General features: G+C 41.1%; 1 protein-coding gene across 1 annotated transcript in view; it reads right to left on the bottom strand.

The window, feature by feature from the left end:
* erlin2 (ER lipid raft associated 2) overlaps positions 1–11,257 on the bottom strand; it is a 40,367-nt gene extending 29,110 nt beyond the window's left edge. The window contains exons 1-4 of the mRNA XM_079568486.1: positions 11,161–11,257; positions 6,470–6,577; positions 2,759–2,840; positions 2,625–2,671 (exon numbers count right to left, since the gene is read on the bottom strand). Of these exons, the coding sequence (XP_079424612.1) occupies positions 2,625–2,671; positions 2,759–2,840; positions 6,470–6,577; positions 11,161–11,249 (326 nt within the window). The 5' untranslated portion in view covers positions 11,250–11,257. The remainder of the gene's footprint in view (positions 1–2,624; positions 2,672–2,758; positions 2,841–6,469; positions 6,578–11,160) is intronic.
* Between the last annotated feature and the right edge of the window lie 1,539 nt (positions 11,258–12,796).

Here is a 12,796-nt window from a genome sequence, read left to right as displayed (position 1 = left end):
TTACTTGCCATATGTTATTAATTAAAGAAAAAAATAGATAGTAAGAATACAAAGAATACAAAAATCTGTTTGGATTCCCATGTAAGTGAAGTAGAGGTAAAACAGAACAAAACAAAACAAAACAGTGTGACAACAGTTTTGGAGAACAAAATAAAACAAAATGCACTCAGCCCTCCCCTTACTTCCACCCCCCCAAACGGAGTGAACAGGGTAATAATCTCTCCAAGGACCTCCCGGGAGGCCACTCTAAAGAACAACATTCAAATCTCTACACAACGAGTCCCCAGAGCAAAACAATAATAATAATAATAATAATTAAAAAAAAAAAAAAAAATTAAACAAAAAAACAAAAAACAAAAAAAAACTAGCTACAATTGTTATATAATAGCAACAATAGTCATGTTAGCTCAGGCAAACCACCTTGACAAAACAACCAGTCAGCTGACCCCTCCCCCAGTCACCAGGTGACCCAACCCACACACTGAAAAATAAGTAACTTTAAAATACAAACAAATAAAATTAGTGCTATATCAAAAAGCACATAAAAATAACAGTAATTAAAAAATAGGTATATATATATATCGTGAAGAGGAGAAAAAACAAACAGAAGGAAAAAGTACCTATCATTTTGTGTTTTCATCTAACAGTCTTAAATGTCCACCGCAATAAGGCTCATCCATGCTCCCTCGGCGCCCTCTAGCGGTAATCTGAGGGTATCCCAGCAGACAATATAGGGATGTGTTTAAACATCCTCGAATAGGTGTTGCTTGTAGAAATCTTCGGCAGCAGCTACGGATTCGAATTTGTAATCCATTTGCTCGTACGTAACGCAGAGGACAGCAGGATAGCGGAGAAAGAACTTGACTCCCCTTTGGTAAAGCTTGGACTTGACTGGATTGAAAGCTGCCCGCTTCTTGGTGAGCTCAGCGCTGAGGTCTGGGAAGATAAAGATCTTGCCTCCGTTGTAAAGCAGCTGCCCCTTTTTCCGTGCAATGGCAAGAACCCGCTCCTTCTCCTGGAAGCGCAGGAAGCGGACAAGCATTGGCCTTGGCTTTTCGTTATCCGCGGGTTTTGCTCTCAAAGCCCTGTGCGCCCTGTCCAGCTCAGGCGGTCTGGTAAATGATGGGTCTTGCAGTACCTCCACGAAGAACTGGGACATGAAAGCTGTGGCATTGCGACCTTCGGAATTCTCCGGTAAGCCAATAATACGTAAGTTATTTCTACGTGAGCGGTTTTCGAGGTCCTCTGTCTTGGTCTGCAGTTCTCTCTTTTCCTTCTCCAAAACGTCCACTCGCCTTTCGAGGTGATCAAGCCTGTCGCTGTGGTCAGACAGGCTCATTTCCATGTCAGTCAGACGCGGCTCGTAAGCGTCTAGCTTTTTGCTAACATCATCCAGAGTGGCATTGAGGGGTGAAAGCGAGGCATTAATTTCCTTGAGAATGGCTAACCGGTTCCTCTCCAGTTCAGCCTGTAGCATTGACATAGGTACCGAGAGCTCGGCGGCGGCCACTAGCTCTTGCTCGTTAGCATTAGCTTGTTTGTTCGTGTCACCCTTTGCCTTCGGTGGTTGCTTCGGTTTGCCTGACATTTTTGCTGATATTCTTCTTTCAGCAACGCTTGCTGCTTATGTTTTGAATCAGTTTACTGTGATTTGTAGCTGGAGTATTAAAAAAAAAAGCAAAATCTTGCCCTGGGCTCTCTCGGCGCGTCTACTCTAGTCCGCCATGACACCGGAAGTCCCTTTAATTTAGTTTTAGTCGTCAAAAACATCACTTTGACTAAAATAAAGACTAAATATTTTAGTCGACGAAATTAACACTGGTTTGACTAAAAGATTTTGGCCCGTATGTGGACAAGACAACAGAAATGTGTCCTCTGCGTTTGACCCATCTTCCATTGGGACAAAGCTAAGCCCAGGGTAGCGTTCCGTGTACTTGGCAGCTTCCTTGTCCACTGGAAAACCCCCAATTGTGCAAAAAGGAGCTACTTTTGGGCTTGTTATGGACGTTTTTAACATTCAGTGTCCTGCAGTTTCTTTGGATAGGCATGAGTTGGGAAACAATATGAATGTTGGTATGTCACTTGTCACAGGGGCCTCAGAGCTTTGTCTGGTCAGAGCGTCGGGTCATAAGAGACATGATTTGAGCCAATAAAATGGTGAAAATAAAAGACTCCTCATATGACTAAGAACGGTTCGATGTGCAGAAAACGCTCCAAATTCAGTTTGTTTGAAATAAAAGCGTATTGGTCGTTATATTTATGGTCTAATGCGCTTGTGAGGTTGTGATTTTGGAATGTGGGGCTTGGCCTGTCTTGGCTCGAGCACGGGGGCTTCTAGAGAAAAGGATTAGTAACCGCTGATCGAAATAATCGGTGTTTACCACAAAAGCAAAATGACGTTAGTTAGAATGTTTTTGTAGATTAGATCTGGAAGTATGTACAACCTCTGTGATCCAGCCCCGGAAAAATCAGAGAAACATGGATCATTAGATAACAGGAACGGCACTCTTTGTTCTTTTCGGATGAATGTGGGGTTATAAAAACACACACTGACCCACCACCTCCCATCACATCTGTTACGCAACACTTAATGTACAGTCTCGATGTCAGGGAGCAGACCTCACCTGGTCCCGCACGGCACATTCTTCACCTCATCCGTCTGTAACGTGGTCTGCACAAAGGGAGAAGGGCACGGGCCATTAGCAGCGGGACAGACTGTATTCCCGGCACTCAAACATACAGGCGTTAAGACACTCACTTGCACAGACTTGTATGTGGTGATGAATGGGAGCATCAGGTGGAAGCCCGGACCGCTGGTGGTGGTCAGGAGCGCTCCCCCTCTGTGAGCGCAGAAGCACAGGATATTACTCAGCGGATTAGACAACACTGGGATATAAAGTTTCATCCTGGGTTTGCATGCTTCAGTGCACAACGAGTATGTAACCAGACTGTCTCATGTTCATCATCTCGATTTTGGTTTATGTAGTAAGTCAGTTTTTTAAATGAATTTATCCAAGTACATATTGACAAGTTTGGATGTTTGTCTATTGGTATAGTATAATGTAAGTATTAAGTATAGCTGTCACAATAATTACGATAAATATTGACTTATCATTAACAGATAAACAATATATTTCTGGGCTCGATATTTATCATCTGTACATATTATTAGCTTTTCCCCTTTTTCTTTAACTGAAGCAAAGTTAAGTTACATTATATCTCATTTTTATTGCAGCTTGTGTGGTATTTTAGGATATGACTCAAAGGTTTACTGTCATGTTTAAGCTTTAGAGTTCACGGTATCCAGTATCTTTACGGTCAATAACATCGTTTATCGCGATACTTTCCTGACTCAATATGTCGATCTTCAAATTTGATATCGTGACAGGCCTAGTCATAGCTTTGCACCAAGTTAAAGTTGGCAAAACTTAAGTGGCACAGGAAGAGGGAGACTTATTCCAACAACTGGGACTTGCTCACGGCCCTTATGTACAGTATAGTCGCAAGGTGACAGTTATAGAACATTGCTCAATTACAATAAAAATAATACATATTTTAAATACGACAAAACCAGGGAAAGCCAGGTACATTATTGGGCTAAATCTTGAGTATCTCACCTGCCTTTTACAATTAATGCAGAAAAGGACTTCATATATTTATAATTATATATTTGTACGGTTGTTAAGGTTGTTTTTGGCAACATCATGTGGAAGAAGAAAGAATCCGAATGCGACCTAAAATGCTCCTGGTAATTTCTAATTATTAATGAGGGCTTGGTGTTACGGTTACGGCGGCGCTTCCAGTTTTTAACGATGCCATCGAAAATAGCCATAATTATTATCATTATGTGTGCGTGAAAAGGCAAACAATACATCCATTTGTAAACCATGAGGTGTTTCTGCGTCTGCGCTGCTCAGTTTGTCCTAAAGGCAGGAGCAGGAGCAGTCTGGATGGTGTTTGCTGCGGTTTGGGACGTCCGTGTTAACATATCCTGGACACTATTTCATTGTGATAAACAGATGTGCGCTTCTTGCACAGCGCACCTTTAAGTGGTTATGGCTCGAGAGCATTGGTGAAAGTTAATCATTTTGGGCCAAGAGGCTTTAGTGACAGGACAGTAAAGCTGTGGGAAGAAAGTGCGATGATGCATCAAGCTGATTGTGTGAGCCTGGAAACAATTTCACAATGAGTTGCCGTCTGTCTAATGACTGAGAATCGATATATACTTTTTGTTTCATTATAAAACACAGCGCTTGGATTTAAAGAGGGGGTATTATGCTTTTTTTAATCACATAGCACCAGTCTATATCACACTACAATGATGACCAAACCTTCTGTTGGTCTGTAAATGCAGTAAATTAGAATAACTGCCTTGTATAAAATTGCTCTCTCAAAATGGCTGTAGTGAATGTCTTGAAATAGGCCTCTGTCTCTTTAAGAACCTCTGACCCTTTCAGACACGCTCCCTCCACACGCTGTCTGTGGCATCAGTGGGGAGGGGGTTCTGCTGAGGAGCAGTGGTTGGTTACTCGGCTGGTGACGAAAGCTCGGAGGCGTCTCCAGGAGGTGGGGGCGTTCCTAGGAGGACTCAGGCAAACCTATCCCTAAAATGGCCGCCATCAGAGTTTTTACAGATTACTCAAAAATACGTGAATGTGCCAAGGCAACACTTCAGGCACGTTTTTAATGAGGGAATGACATAATAACATGATGTAAAGCTTGAAAAAGTCCATTTTGCATAATACCCCCCCTTTAACAAGCCGCCATGATTCTTCTTCCCTGATGCCCCGGGAATATTCCAAGATGACAATGCCAGAATTCATCAGGCTCATATTGTGATTGTCCAGATCTTAACCCTACTGAGAATCTTTGGGATGTGCTGGAGAAGGCTTTGGGCAGTGGTCGCACTCTCCCATCATCAAAACAAGATCTTGGTGAAAATTAAAGGCACCACTGGATCTTTTGACAATGCGTGCTAATGTAATCAAAGTTAAAGGCGTCCAACTAAACATGATCGTGTGTGACCTTTTTTTTTTTGTGGTGACTTTTTTGGGGGTCAGGTTGCAGGGTTTATAGGAGGTAGCAGCACAATTTCGAGTCCCACAAACGCAATCTGTGAACGTTTTATTTCTTAAGATTTGCAAACATTCCATTAAAAAGAGGAATTAGGGGGATTTTTCTATATTAAAAAGGAAATTGGACGCAGAAATAGTTGAGCAATGTCATGATTTTCCAAATTCGCTGCCAGTTTCAATCCAATGTCATGCATTTGAAAGGCATTTAAGGCCGTCATTTTCACAAAATTCATTCTGTGTCAGAATGTTTCTAATACCCTTTGGAAACCCTGTATTAGTGCAGTATATTATAGTACACTACCGCTCAAAGGTTAAGGATCATCCAGACAATTTCCTTCATTTCTCAGAACAAGAATAAACTGTGACCGTCCAATCATCAGTCAGCCTCTGTGCACCCATGAAGGTATTCCATTAATCACCAGTTTCTTGCTTCTTTACCACATTAACAAAGTCTAGACCAGGGATCTTCAGCCAGTAGCTCTCCAGCCCTTTCTAGTAGGCAGTTCTCCAAAAGCTTAATGGCCCACATTTTAGGTACATTTCCTTATCGTTCTGAACTTGCTGAACATAATCTGTAAACAATTGGGACTATATTGTTAAGTATAAGGACAAAACCAACTCCACATAAATCGGATTTTACTCGAGTGTCTTTGAAGCATAAGTATCTCTCCGATGTTTTTGTTTTGTAAAAGTAGCTCGCCGGTTTGCCACTCCTGGTCTACACTGTATTGCAGACTCATTTATCCTAAAAAGGAAATATCTGTGCATTTCTTTTAAAAATACAGACATTTCCAAGTATTGTATTAAATTTCTTGATTTGCGTTTCCCGTAATTCTTAGCAGTCGGATGACACATTTCAACTTAAAACATGTCTTATCAAGAGGCAAAGATAAACTTAAAAAAGTTAATCATACTTTTTCGCAGGAATACTGAGCAACACTGTGTGAAGTGTAGAGTCTGTTTCATTTACACTTGCATTTGTCACAAAGCGGTGCCAGAAACCCCGATTGTCTGGTATTTTAGCCCACAGCATTAGTCAGAGGCAGCAGTCGAGGATTCCTGAGGAGGATTCACTGAAGAGGGAATTCAAAATCAAGCAATCGCCCGGCTGTATCGACTCAATGGATTAATCATATCGAACACACTGCAGATTGTTCTTCCTGTGTTAATGTACCTCATTGGTTTGTTTTACAATGCTCCATAAGTTCACTTAAGGCCATTTTCCCCTCACTCACTCACTCCCTGAAGGCTCTGCTTCACGTCTGTTTGGAAAGTTATTACAGCTATAAAAATATACGCAACAGTTCTGCATCCAATTAATATATTTTGCCTGAATACAAAGCAATTCCCAGATGTTGTGCAGACATGTGGCAGATGTTGTTTGTTTGTCTCACCTGTAATAAACTCCCGTGTGGCCTTCGTCGATTTTATGCACAGAGGCCAAGAGTGCTGCTCCTCCCAGGGCCGCGAGAATGGAGAGTACTGCTCCCAACTGGGCCATTCTGTAAAAGAAGGGGTAGTGAGTAGGGGTGTAACGGTTCACGGGGACAGATGAGTGGATAAATCCAAAGTTGTTGCCGACATTGTTCCACGGAGATCGGGTATGCAGCAGGCAACACATCAAACATGTTAACGCACTTAAAATGGCATCATCCGAGTGTGAATACCACGTCTACTAAAGAAAAGCAGCCTTGTGCAAACACCGCTAACGTCGGCATCAAACAACCCCTGTCAAGTAGTTCGGATCGGGCAAAAGCAATCACGCATGGTATAGGTGTTTTCATCGCTACGGATTTGCGCCCATATTCAGTTGTTGAAGGCGCTGGCTTTAAGTATTTGATTAAAAGTCTTGAGCCTCGCTACAATATCCCATCACGTCCGCACTTCAGCCAAAAAGTTATACCAGCACTTTATGAAAAAGCTCAAACTGCGCTTACTATACAGTAAGCGCACTCAAGCGCGCACTTACTTACAGTATTTAAATTTTTATTTTAAATGTTACAAAATGTGTATTTCATTCTACGAGTGCAATTTATTTAAAATATCACCCAAATGGGTCGTTTTTATTTATTTTATGCAAGAATTCTATTGTGTATTGGCAGCTTTTCAAAAGAAACATTTTGTTAGTTATTTGTACCGAAAATTAACCGAACCGAGCCCTCCAAAACTGTGAACCGAACCGAATACAATTTTAGCGTACCGTTACACCCCTAGTAGTGAGTGATATTATGCATAAATATGGGGGGCGGGGTGGGTATAATATGCAACAACAGACACAGATAAGGATTATTAGTTAGTGTCAGCATTGTCTCATATGGTTACACTTATTGACTGACAAAAGAGTGCGAGTTATGATCAGGGCTGGGTATTGATTTGGATTTCCCAAATCGATTTGATTCCCTTCCAAAGGGCCTGATTCACGATTCAGTTAAGGATATCACACGGCACCAATTTTACAGGGATATTCGAGCCGATGTAACAAGTGAATGTCTCCATTGTGAGATCAATAAAGAATATCTTATCTTATAAGGAAGACAATCTCAGAAAAAAACTAATGCTGCAAATAGTAGAAACTAACTAAGTAAATCAGTGAAAACATAGATATGTATATTAAGAATTGAACACCACCCCCATGTGGCCATGTGTGTGTAATGACGCACTGGCACAGCCAATCGGGCTGGGCTTTGACAGTAAACAACATGGCTGCCACCACAGACATTAGACTGAAGTCTGGCAAGATTTATGGAAATAAACCACTAAATCTTTGTTTGGAAGATTTTTTACTAGTTTTTTGCCAGGCTGTAACTTTGCCCCCGGAGGACTACAGGGACGAGCGAACGCTCAAAACGAAGAATGGACCATGGCGAGAGTCTCCATCGCATTTAGTTCCAAAGTTATTGCAGATTGAAATACACCACCTTCGATTCAAGTGTATTTCGAATCGATATCGGCCTGCTCAAAGGAAAATCTATTAGATTTCGATTAATTAAACTCAGCCCTAGGTATGATTAACATTACCCTATGTGGTTTAACCTCTTAACTCCCACCTTAACCGAGCACATTCTCTCCAGTTTGGTTTCTTCTAAAAGCTTCTTGAAAATAAGTGTCAAAAGAGCAATGAAAGCGAGACGTAAACAACATACAACAAAAACACAATCATGACAAGAACGTGACAAAAACATGGAGAAAAAAGCAACAAAAACGTTCAAAAAGAAAAAAAGCGCCAAATATGTGATAAACAACGCTGTAACAACGCGGTCTTCAGTTTCAAATGAGGAGTGTAGGCTGTGAACTCTCTAGTCCAGAGCAAGGATCTAAAGTTGACAAGACATCACTTTAAATAAAAATCTATTTCTCTCACAAATAGCAGATACTAAAAAAAAGATACCACCAGATCAGTGTTAATTTCGTCGTCTAAAATATTTAGTCTTAATTTTAGTCAAAGTGTTATTTTTGACGACTAAAATTGGACTAAAACTAAATTAAAAGTTTCTCATGAGACTAAAACTGTAACTAAAATGTCCAGATAATTTAGTCGACTAAAATAAGACTAAATAAAAATGAAAGGGAGAGACTAAAATCATCCAAACTTCTATTGACCGTCTGAAAGAGCCTCAGATCATGTAAATCCTCTGCCAAAAGATCAGCTCTGAGCTTTGTTAATGTGGAGCAGCTCCATGAAGCAGAGGAACAACATTAAATATGATTATAATTAATATTATCAATGCAAAGTCGACTAAATTCGTCTTAAATTTAGTCGACTAAAACTAGACTAAAATTGAAGATATTTTTTTGACTAAAACTAGACTAAAATCAAATTACATTTTCGTCAAAAGACTAAGACTAAAAGTAAATAAAAATGTGTTGTCAAAATCAACACTGCACCAGATCTCCCAGACTAGAGCTATGCTTATTGGGAGTAAACACCGACTAAATAGTAACACTCAGCTAATACTGAGAACGGAAACAGGTGCAGCAGATGAGATCTCTGAGAGTCACAGTGGATCACTATCTTTCGTCCTGTTGATCATGTGATCAGTAAAATGGGTAAAGCTATAGCTGTGGTCAGAAGTGTTAGCACTATATCACTCCAGCCATTATAAAACAAGTAGTTCAGTCCTTTGTGTTATCACATTTGGTTCCACTCAGTGGTTTCGCTCGGATTAATTTCTCTCCTTCATTTTGACGGAAAGGTTTGAAAAAAATCCGTCATGAGCTATTTTTATCCTTCATTAATTAATCTCTCATTATAAGCATTTAAAAAAAAGAAATAAATGTGTATATATATAGGCTGCATATTATGTGCATATATACAATGTTTACCAGTTCACATCACTGCACTACGCGCCGCCGCTACGCACACGTGGGAGAGAAAGAGAGAGAGAGGGGGAAATAGATGAGCTCGTCCTGAGACGTACGTGAGAAGAGTGCTCCAGATGGGAAGGATATAATTAGCCTTTAACCGCGTTTGCATCGTGGTTTTCTTCCCCATGTTGTTGTTAGCGCCCGGGTCAGGAAAGTTAGCTAGCTAGGCAGTGATACAACTTGTAAGAGCTCATCTAAGACAAGACGCAGTGTGAAACTTTAGAGAGAGAGAGAGAAAGAGAGAGAGCCCCGCGCGCCATGAAAAACAGCAGAGCTGCGTCTTTTTTTTCCCGTTACGGCTTGATTTTCAATCCTTCAAAATGACTGACGGCCTTTGAAATTTTCCGTCAAAGTAAAAAATATTCCGTAAATGACGGAGAATTTTCGGTTAATGTAACCTCTGGTTCCACTATGCTCCTGCTATTCACCTCATTCCACCCCACTGTAACAGTCGCACTTAAAAATGTCTTTGTGGCTTTTTTGTTACATTTGAAAAACAATTTGAAGAAGCTTTTAGATTTGGGTAATGCCAAACTAGAGAAAATGTGCTTTGTTTATGTGGGGGTTAAGAGGTTAATTATCTTCCCATAACAGCAACAGTGCAGTCAATACGCTTCAACCAAAATATCACCAAAAAAAAAACACAACAACAAACATTGATACTACTTGTGTATTTAAAGTTACAATTTCCCATCATTGTACCTTGTTCTACGTGAATCACTGACAGATTAAGGCAGAAGCGTTTGGCCCTTGGACTCTCAGTCACCTAAGACACGCCACAAGAACAGCTTTATCACTGTGTAAAGTGTGCAGGGACAAATCGGTGGGCAGCTTTTCACACAGGGCTAACACTCCTTGAGCAAACAGCTTGTAACAACACAATGCTTTCTCTTATCTGCTCAGGGCTTAGCAACTTAGCCATCAGTTGCTCGGGAGCCGATGACCTTGTAGCACGCAAAGAGGATTTAGACTAAAGTGCAAAATCACAGTCACCCTGCTTTTGTTGAGAAGCCAATTCATTTTCATCCCATAAACTTGTGACTAGACATGAACTCACAAAACCACTTGACAAAACTGGAATGGTTAGGAAGACATTACACTTATTTCAAAGTAAACAATTGACAATACTTTGGATCCAGCCCGGGTAATAATAATAACTTAGCTTTTTAAGTAGGTAGCCACTACACTGTCTACTTTACGCAACAACATGCGTTCGTGTATTTAACAGTGTATGTATTTTATCAACTTTAAATACATGCCAAATGTAAGATATAAATAAGCACAATTATCTGTGTAGCAACAAAATTTCAACAATAAAGCGTAGCGTGAATTAGCCCACTGTTATTCGTAAATCCCGCTGGATTTGAACGGGAATCCGTGTGACAGCAGAGAAGCTAGCAGCGATAGCATCTTAGAAATTACACTGGTAAAACGAGGTAATAACGACTGGCTGCCAATTATTATCATTTCAGAGTAAGTAAATAACCTGGTGCTCATGCTTGAAACTGGTTATGATTAAAGCCAAAGTATTAAAAATTCATCGATAAACGAGTGGGGGGATCACCTTTACAGCAACAACTTAGCAGCCGCAGAATCACTTTGTTTTCACTTGTTTCACCGCGGGGGGGGGGAAAAAGCAATCAAAGCTTCTGTGGTTTTGTTGAGCAGTCTGGGATGAGTTGTCTCCGCAGTTCGGTTGGCGGTTTGTGGTGTTTTTTACCTGTTTTCACGGCGGATCTCACACGGACCCGGCTCAGTAGGAGAAGCACCTGCAGCAGCCTCCAACGCTGCTTCTTCGTCGGCTGTCATCTGCTCCATCTTCTTCAGCGGGCGCCGGACCTCCACCGCTGGGTGTCGGGCGCCCCCTAGCGGACGGGATCAAGACGACAAGCTCCAATCAAAGATGCGTTTCTTTTGCACACGAACAATCAATAGGCTATATGCACAGTTTCCCCACGTGACGTCTTCCTGGACAGTCAGCCAGACGCAGCACTTCCTGTCGCTGGTCGTTTACGTTCACAATTAGCAGATTCCCACACAAAAATAGCGATAGCTCAGGATCTGGTTAAGGACAACGAGTTACTGATGGACAGTCACAGCAACGTATTACAAACATCATGTTCGCTGTGAATCCAGCACCCAAAGGAAACGCCAGCTGTTGTAAGGTAGGAGCTTTTATCTTAGAGCTAAAGGCTAGTGTTGAAAAATGATAATATAACATGTAAACAAGTAAATATTATTTAAACTACTAACAGGACGATTCTTTTTTGCGCAGGCTCGTTCAAAACTTTGCGCTAGTTTTATTTTTTATTTTGTTAGCCGCGTTAGCTTCAAGACAAAAACATCCACCGTTATGAACACGGAGGTTTCCTCCAGTGAAGTCGTTGCGTCTCACGTAATATTTTTTAACCTGCTCCAGCCACATCCGAACTTTTACTCGCTGTCCTTTACCAAATCTTAAGCTATTGCTTCATTTCTGTGGGACCTGCTAATTTTTAATGGGAAGAGATGACAGACAGGAAGGACAGCCTCTGGCTGACTGTCCAGGCGGAAATCACGTGGGGTCACTGTGCATATAGCCCATAAGCGAAAAACAAAAACAAAAAAATCTGTATAATAAATAAATGAATAAATAAATAAATAGGTTAAGCAAGATATTAAAATAAAAAAGAACGACACAGAACAGAAAAGGGAAAACAAACAAACAAAAGAAAACACATTCTAAAGAAGTAAACTCACAGTGAAATAAGAAGGGCGTTTCAGTGTTGTTGTTGGTTGTTTTTTCCTTCTTTCTTTGTAACGTTATTCCAGTAAAGGTGCAATACTTTTACTACTACATTTGTGTTTTCAACCAAGTGTGCCAATCACTTTATTTTCCTTCAGTTTTATTTACGTGGCAGCATATCAATTTAATGGTAGAAAGATACAGAGCCCCCTGCCATCATCCACTGCCACACCACCAGCTCCTTCAGTGGTTGCTTCCTTTCACAAAAACAGTTAATATAACAGATAAACAGTTTGCGAGAAATATACATATAGCTACACATAATTATAGATATATTATATATATAATTTGCATGTCACAGAACGAGTGAGAGACGGATGGAGCGGCGGCAGCAGGGATGCGGTCACTGTATCGGACCGTTGTGGTGAAGAGGGAGCTGAGTCGGGGGGCAAAGCTCTCGATTTACCGATCGATCTACGTTCCCACCCTCACCTATGGTCATGAGATTTGGGTAATGACCGAAAGGACAAGATCGCGAATACAAGCGGCCGAAATGAGTTTCCTTCGCAGGGTGGCTGGGCGCACCCTTCGAGATCGGGTGAGGAGCTCAGTTGCCCGGGAGGAGCTCAGA

Source organism: Gobius niger (assembly GCF_951799975.1).
Source record: "Gobius niger genome assembly, chromosome: 1".
Taxonomy (NCBI): Eukaryota; Metazoa; Chordata; class Actinopteri; order Gobiiformes; family Gobiidae; genus Gobius; species Gobius niger.
The sequence above is the reverse complement of the archived record's forward strand: the minus strand, read 5'-3'. Positions and strand labels throughout refer to the sequence as shown.